Source organism: Beauveria bassiana (assembly GCF_000280675.1).
Source record: "Beauveria bassiana ARSEF 2860 unplaced genomic scaffold BBA_S00027, whole genome shotgun sequence".
Taxonomy (NCBI): Eukaryota; Fungi; Ascomycota; class Sordariomycetes; order Hypocreales; family Cordycipitaceae; genus Beauveria; species Beauveria bassiana.
In genome coordinates, this window is record NW_007930862.1 from 381,213 (window position 1) to 389,178 (window position 7,966).

The 7,966-nt window shown below is 40.5% G+C and overlaps 3 protein-coding genes across 3 annotated transcripts; 2 read left to right on the top strand and 1 right to left on the bottom strand.

Annotated features, from left to right (window-relative positions):
• Positions 1–3,240: 3,240 nt before the first annotated feature.
• BBA_07770 (uncharacterized protein) lies at positions 3,241–3,904 on the top strand (the record flags this gene model as incomplete). The annotated part of the gene is made up of 3 exons (XM_008602867.1): positions 3,241–3,496; positions 3,549–3,624; positions 3,688–3,904. 3 exons carry the CDS (start codon positions 3,241–3,243, stop codon positions 3,902–3,904), a joined length of 549 nt encoding a protein of 182 aa, XP_008601089.1.
• A 500-nt stretch (positions 3,905–4,404) lies between these two features.
• On the bottom strand, positions 4,405–6,457 carry BBA_07771 (feebly protein; the record flags this gene model as incomplete). Its single annotated transcript, XM_008602868.1, has 4 exons — positions 4,405–5,105; positions 5,174–5,460; positions 5,513–5,904; positions 5,957–6,457. The coding sequence occupies 4 exons, from the start codon at positions 6,455–6,457 to the stop codon at positions 4,405–4,407; spliced, it is 1,881 nt and encodes a 626-aa protein (XP_008601090.1).
• Positions 6,458–6,723: 266 nt separating this feature from the next.
• BBA_07772 (reverse transcriptase) lies at positions 6,724–7,599 on the top strand (the record flags this gene model as incomplete). The annotated part of the gene is made up of 2 exons (XM_008602869.1): positions 6,724–6,846; positions 7,081–7,599. The coding sequence occupies 2 exons, from the start codon at positions 6,724–6,726 to the stop codon at positions 7,597–7,599; spliced, it is 642 nt and encodes a 213-aa protein (XP_008601091.1).
• Between the last annotated feature and the right edge of the window lie 367 nt (positions 7,600–7,966).

The following is a 7,966-nucleotide window of genomic DNA, read 5'->3' on the forward strand; positions in this document are numbered from 1 at the left end:
TAGGAGATAATAGTTAGAAACCTAGAGGATATTTTATCTAATATTAAGAGGTAAAAGGGTAAAAGGGTAGGCTATACTTATAAGTAGATTCTTAAATAAAAGGAATTCTATATCTAGGCCTTATAAGAGGAATTATAGTTTTTTTACCTTATTAAGTCTCCTAGTATAAAGAAGATAATAATAATAACTTTTCTTATAGAGTAGCTTAAACTAAAGATTAAAAAGTCTTTAACTAAGAGGTTTACCTACTTTTTCTATAATAATAAAGACTATAATTAGAGGAAGCTAACTACTATACTTTAAAGCCTTATCTAGTAGCTATTACTCTAGAGAAATAAGCTCTACTAGTATATATAGTTAGATTTTAAGAAATAAGCGTAAGGTAGTACTTCTTAAACACTTTTTAATAATTTCTTAGCTTTATAATAGATATTTAAGCTTATACTTTAAGATATAAGCGTAGAGGAGACCTTTATCCTTATAAATACCCTAAATAAGTATAAGACTTTAACTTACTAAGATTTACTTTCCTTACTAGTAGTATTATTTAAGTTAATCTTAGATAAATTATTAAGAAAAGGAAAAGTTAAGCTTCTTATTATATATAGACCTAATATAGATAATATTAAAAATAAGTTAAGAAGTATTAGTATATCTCTATAAGTTAACTTTATAGATATAAATAATAACCTATCTAAATATATTAGTATAAAGGTTAAGGAGCTTTTAATAAAAAAAGGATACCTATTAAAACTTAAAGAAAAAGTAAGGGATATATTAATATAGTAAGTTAGTAGTACTTTCCTTTAGGTATCTCTTATAATTACTAAGTTAGGATAGCTAGAAGTATAAATACTAGATATAGATATTATACTTAAGCGCTTACCTTAAGGACTTTATAATATATATATAGCTATATTAGACTATATGGAACTTTATAATTAAAGTTATGCCTAATTTATCTTATATTATATAATTATAAGCTAGTGTCTATTAAAGAAAGATAAGATTAAAATAGCCTTTATAACCTAGAAAACCGGCTTAATATAGAGCAGTAAAAACTTATTAGTCTATAATAATATTATAATAGTCTATAGCTTAATTCTCTATATAGGTTCTAGGACGATCTAACCTTTAACTTCTATTATTAATCTATAAAAGATTTCTTATTTAATAAGTATATATTCTATATATAGTATTATATAATAGAAGAGGAAGTAAATAATAATCTTTTTAGAGTATACTATAAATATTTAACTACTAAGAAGTTTAACTAAGGTAGCTTACTTATTTATTATAAGAGGGGAAGTATAAGGCGCTTATATAACGTAAGCGCTTAGGAGCTATATAATCACTTTCTATAGCACTTATTTCTAGAGTATTCCTTAGGGGAGTAGGAGAACTATATAATTACTAATTCTATAAACCTTCTACGTTAGCTAGCTACTAATCTATAAAAGCGCTAACATTACGAGATATATAACTACTATAAATAGCTAAAAAAGGAAATAAGACTATTATATAGCTATTACTTTAATATAGGATATTAATAGCTATAGATATAGATAATATAACCCCTATATACTATACTATATTAAAAAGTAGTAAAAAACTAGCTTAATGTCTTCTTAATATAAGAGTATATATTAATGTTTTAGTAATAAGATAGGCTTAGTAGTGACTAGACTAAGTGACTAATAGATTATAAGACGTGTTAGTTTAAGAGGAGAGTTAAAGAGGACTTACTACTTTATATTATTCCGCTTTAATAGGATATCCTTAGATAACTAAGTTTCTTCTCTAGTAAGAGGCTAATCCTAACACTATATTAGAGTTTAGGGAGACACCTCTTTATCTAGCTATAAAACGAGACCTAGCTAGTACTAGGTAGCCGGCGTCTTTAGATTAGTAGAATAATTCTACGTATAGAGTGGAATATATCCTTAAGCTTATTAAGGATGATAGAGAATATTATAGAACGCGAAATATTATTAAGGAGTATAAGGCGGACGTTCTTACGTTACTTTTAGGCGACACCTAAATAGACGTTAACGCTTAAGATAATGATAGTGTGGCCGCCTTATATAATATAAGGTATAGCTATAGTATATCTTCTAATATTATTAAAAAGCTTATTTAAAGGGGAGTAGAAACCTTTACTTATAATAACCGTAGCTAGACACCTCTTTACTTAGCTTACTTAAAAGGAGATATATCCTCTATTATTACCTTCTTAGTTTATAGCTTAGATATTAGTATAACTAACTATAATAGTATTAACTATCTATATTATACTATAAAGAGTTAAAATACTAGTTTTATCTTATAGCTACTTACTAATAATTTAGCTAGTTATATAGGTACTCTCTTACTAGTAGTATTATAAGATCTTAATAGGTATAATACCTTATATTATCTTTTTATTAGGGGAAAACCTATAGATAAGGTAGCTATATAATATCTCCTTAAGTTAGGAGTTAAGTATAATAAATTAGATAATAATAAAATGTTACTACTAGCTTACTATCTTAGCGCTTTCTTATAGGGTACTAATAACACTACTAAAGTAGTATAACTACTTCTTTATAGTAGTTCTAATACTAAGTTTAAGACTTATACTAGTAGACTAAATTTAGCTTACTTATATACTAAGTTAGTTATTTAGGTATAGGTAAAGATTCTTTAAATATTAGCTAGATTTAAGGTAGATCTTTAAGCTATAGATAATAATACCTAATTAATATTATATTATTATATTATCTATGGTTTACTTATAAAAGAGGCTTTTAAGTTTCTTTATAGTAAGAAAGGTCTAATAATAATAATAAAGGATATATATAATAGAAATACACTAGATTATATAATAGTAATAAAATAGGAGCCGTAGTATCCTAATACCTTTCTTAGAGGCTGTTAGTTATAGACTAAAGACATATTACTTAGTATTATATAAATAAGCTTTACTTTAATAGCCTAATACTTAGCTAAAGTACTCTATAAATAGCTCTAATTATAATTTTATATACTAGTTCTATCTAGCTATATTTTATAAAATTTTTATATGTGGAAAGACTAAATAAATATATATAACTATTATTATATATATTTAAGAGGCTTTATAGCTTTTATGCGCGAAGTTTCCACCCTATATACTGTCTGGACATGGCTTTTATAAGGTCAGTATACTACTAAGGACTTGTCCATGGGCCATCTACTCGAGGTGTATCAGCTTGCTGACACATGCCAAAGCTCGCAAGTAAGAAGTTCATCGACGATATTAGTCTGCTGGCCGTGGAGCAATGTCTGATCAGCAGACTGCCGGCCTTATTTCCATCAGAGACCATATTGGACCTGCGAGATGACGAAATAGCTCATATTGCAACAGAGAGTCACGCAATGATGCTACAAAGGATTCGGTATAACGAGAAGCTCGCTGCTCTAGAGGGCGCAAAAGACGACCTCAAGCAACTAGATATCCACCGCACGTTAGATCTCGGTAAGACACCGATCCTTAGCTTCGCTGCCCTGAAAACGCTGACAATATCTAGTTTCCCCCCCACCTGGGACAATCGAGCAAGTGCATACTGATGGGGAGTCGGAGGCTAGCCTACCCGGTGAAACAGAGTTCGCACCGGAATCAAGTACCAAAAAAAAAGAAAAGATGATACTGAGGATGTGTGCCTCTAGCATGTGGTTCAATCCCACAAGTTCTACATCTCGTCGAACGCGCGCCGTGTATCTCGGCGTCGAACACTTCTCGCCGTCCCAGCTGTCCGGAGCCCCAATCCAGAAGTTGTCCATGGTGAAATACGGTGAAGCCGTATCCCGCCGTGTCCGTGTCTGTTTTGGAGCCGTCGCTGAAGACTACGTAGCCCGCGGGTCGACCGGCGAGCCACTGGTGTAATTTTATGTTTCTATCAACCAAGCTGATGTCCAGGGTAGGGTTGCTTTCTACGGCCTCCCATGCGGGCAGAGGCCGAATAAAAACAAGGTTAAATCAAATGTATCAAACGCAAATCAAATCGGAAACTATGTATTTGTTTGTTTGATAAGATTTTGGCATTGATTTGTTTGATTTGTTTGGCAGTTTGTTTCATGTGATTTGATTTGAGGGCAGCGCTGTTCTGCTTAATGACAAAGTTCTGCGAAGGGTGCAATGAGAGATGCGTTGAACGATCTGTTGTGGCAGAATCGGCACGGTAATATAGACATCATGTCCATACGTATGGAAATACAAAGCAATGCGGCCTATTAGTTGTGGGCCGGCTGTGATTGGGCCTTGAGGTACTCGGGGAGATTCTTCCGTATTCATCTGAACCCATAAATTAATTCTTCTTAAACAAGTCTCCCAACTCATTGAACTACATACAAAGCATTAACACGAGAGAATTTCTAGCTAGGAATCTACTTCGCATTCGTCTCTATCCCATCATACCCCTTCGACCCCTCCTTCTTCACCCATGGCGCAAACGCATTCTTACTATGTTTTAGTGTCTCTCCCAGCCCCGGGAAGTGTCTAATCAGGACGTCCTTCATTGTCGAGCACTGCACCCAATGCAGACCTTGCTTGGTGTATGTCGCCTTGTTCCACTGTCCGGCGATGAATCGGTCACTCGTAAGACGACGCGATGCCATGACGATGAAGATGCGGAAAGCTGTTTCGCTGAAGCCAAAGCCGGGGATCAATGGCTCGCTGTGGGAACCGACCAGGACATCCACGGCCTTAAGCTTCCCATTGTACGCCTCCGAGAGCCTCGCAGCAAGCTCTTTATTACCGCCTGTGAGTTCCTCAAACGTTGCCGGTACCTTCATGCGAAGCATGCGGCGGAAGGCACAATACCGAGGGACGCCTCGCTCGCGATCTCGCAGGATGTCTACGGTTCCCATATCCCGGTGGAGACCCTCGGGGGTGTGCAGGTCTCGCAGGAAGTTGGGGTAGTTATTGTTGGTGATGGCTCCGGGATAGTTTATACCAAAGGAGTAAAACAGGTCACCAAACGAGAGTCCTTGGTCCAGCGGCTTCTGTGCATCCTTGAAGGTCAGATTCACAATAGGTATCGTTGCTTGGTGCTTGCCCTCCTTGGCCTCGAAGAAAGCGATCTTGTCTACGTGATTGTCAGCACCACAGTTCCAACGAACACGCATTAAGAGATGACCGCGGAACACAACTTACCAGGCACCAGAGAGTGCATTCGGTACACCGACACGAACTCCTCGGTCAGACTGTAGGGGATCCTGTCATGATCAACCCCTGAGCCTGGGATGCCCGAGATGATCTCGCTGTCCTTGGAGACTCTGCCGAGGAGCCTAGTGAGTTTCTCTCCCACGACCCCCCACCAGTTGGTATTCATTCCAAACTCCAAGATGGGGTGGGCGAGGATGGCCGGCGTCCACTCGACCGTGTGAATCTTGGCCATTAAGGCGCTGTTTACCAGCCGGGCCTTGTCAAAAATTTGGTCACTACAATCAGAAGTTAGCGCTCTTCTATTCAGGAGGGAGATACTGAACTTACCCAGTCCAATCTGGATACTCCTTCTTGAACATATCGCAAAGAGAATTGTGTTCCAGGGCAAACAACGTGTGCAACATCTCCATACCGACCCACCAGTTGTCGTTGAAGCCTGTGAGAGGGTTTCCGTCTTCACCACGAGGGATGAAGGCACCAGTGCTGTTCGCATTCAGACGCAGCTTTCCATCGGGAAGATCATTTCGCAACATGTTTGTCAGCTCCTCGTTGGACCCGTATATCTGTGATCCGTCCCACCATGCTGTGTTGATGTTCTTGTAACCAGGGCATTTCAAGTCGGACGGATGCAGCGTGGCATCTGGCTTGGTCTTGGGAAGCATCATGTGACCCTCCCATTCATCTCCATTACGCAAAGGTACGTCAAACGATTCACCACCCTTTGAATGTTAGCAATCTGCCTAACAAGGGATTTTTCATCCTTACACTTACATGATCAATCTCGTGGTTAAACCAATCATGAGTCTGAAATTGGATCCAAGCAGCAGCAAGAAGGTTGAGCGTGGTTGCGGGCTTGAAATCGCCCTCCTTGCGAGCCATGAACTGCTCACTAATGTATCGCGGGTTAGGCGTCCACAATTCCTCTTCAGTTGGTTTTTGTGTGTGCTCTCGGGGAAAGTTTCGACCAAAACGCATTCCCGTGCAGCCCATGCGCGGCATCTTGAGCTCATTGAACTTTCCATCAGAGTGGCGAGCGGTCAAGTAACGGTCGTCCTTCAACGGCTCACTGTCCTCGTTGCCCTGGTAAGATGCATCTGCATAGCCGTCGTGAAGGTTATAGCCTCGAAGCTCAATACGTAGGAAGGCGAGGTTGAAGGCTCCAATGATAGTGGGAAGCTTGAACCAAGGAACGTACTTGTTGATGAAGTGGAATATCGAGATGCCCGCCCTCTCCACGACGGAGGGTTGGAAAGTCATGTACTTTTTGTCCATCTCGCAACTGTCAAGACTGAGCAAAAATGATGAAAAGTAACCTAAGATAGGGACAGAAAGTGTGGCAGATGAGTTATGTTATATTATGTTATGTAATTATTTAACGTCTATATGGTAGCTCAATGTGGCAGATAAGACGAGCCATATGTAGGGATACCAGGTAAACATGCGGACGCGCTCGTCATTCAAAGGTCATCCCGTCTAGTCACTGCACCAGCCTAGATCATGACACTGCGCGTAGTGGTGTGTTGCAGTCATATCCTGTAATGGAGGGTATCATCAGTAGAGGAGCCTCTGGTGAACAGCACATGCTCGATCTCGTACTGCGCCGCTCCAGACCAGCCCAAGTTGTCGGCCAGTGTTCACCGGCCGAGCAAAAGGCGAGTCTTGTACGAGTCAATGAGCTTAGTGGCTGAGGCCAGAGACATCGAGCTGAACCTCATGGCTGGGATCTGGTTGGTTGGAGCGGCACGGCTTAGGGAGTCGGGGTCCTAGGGCGGCGGGATGGTAGTCAGCTGATTGTATCAGAAGACATTGCCTAAAATGATCGATACCGGTGAGTGGGTGTACTACATATCAGGCAATTACGAAGTGGATGTAGTACATCTTGTACCTAAGTGTAGTGGATGCAGGTTTTCTCCTTCACCCTGGGAGCGCGAACAGAACAGAACCCATTCTCAGGCGAATTGGCGGCCATGGCGTATGCGTTGCGTAATCTGCCGCACAGCGAGCATCAAAATATCGCCCTCTTCACGCGCAACAAGGGAGCGGTGGCTGCCCTGAGTCGGCCGTATCAGCAATCAGGGCAAGAGTTCATCAAACGCATCTACGACTCAGTAGATCAGCTGATTGGCAAGGCAAGCACCATTGCTATAGGCTGGGATTCATCGGATAAGAACAAACTGTGGCAAGCGGCCAAGATACAAGCAAAGACTGCAACACAGCAAGGCACGGCACCCGAGGCTCAGTTTCCGCTGATGAAGTCCACGACTTTGAACATTGAACGAAGAAAACTTGAAGGTGAACGGTGTTTGCCTGCAGACGTAGGAAAGTTCTCCAAGATGCCGCTCTTCCTGGGAGCCACACACGTGATATTTACGAGGAATGGTCATGGAGGGAGCGCTCAGCGCTTGCCCAATTGAGAACAGGCATGGCAAAACTGAATAGCTATCTCCACCGCATCAAGGCAGTGACTACTGAACAATGCGCATGCGGGCACGCGAGGGAAACGGTGGAGCATTTCCTCTTCCAATGCCCGCAATGGGACGAACAGCGAAAAGAGTTGCGAGCAAGCACGAGCACGAGATGGAATGATTTGTTCCTCCGATTGGGAGGGAAGTCGGGATCGGACGGAGCGAAATGGAAACCGCACGTGGGTGCAGTTCGAGCGACGATACGGTTTACACTTGCGACAGGATGCTTTGACAACTGAAAGGAAATCAGCCTGGCTCAACATTTTTGCTACATGTAAGGCAGATCAACTTCCCGCTGCACAGCGGTCAGCATCAA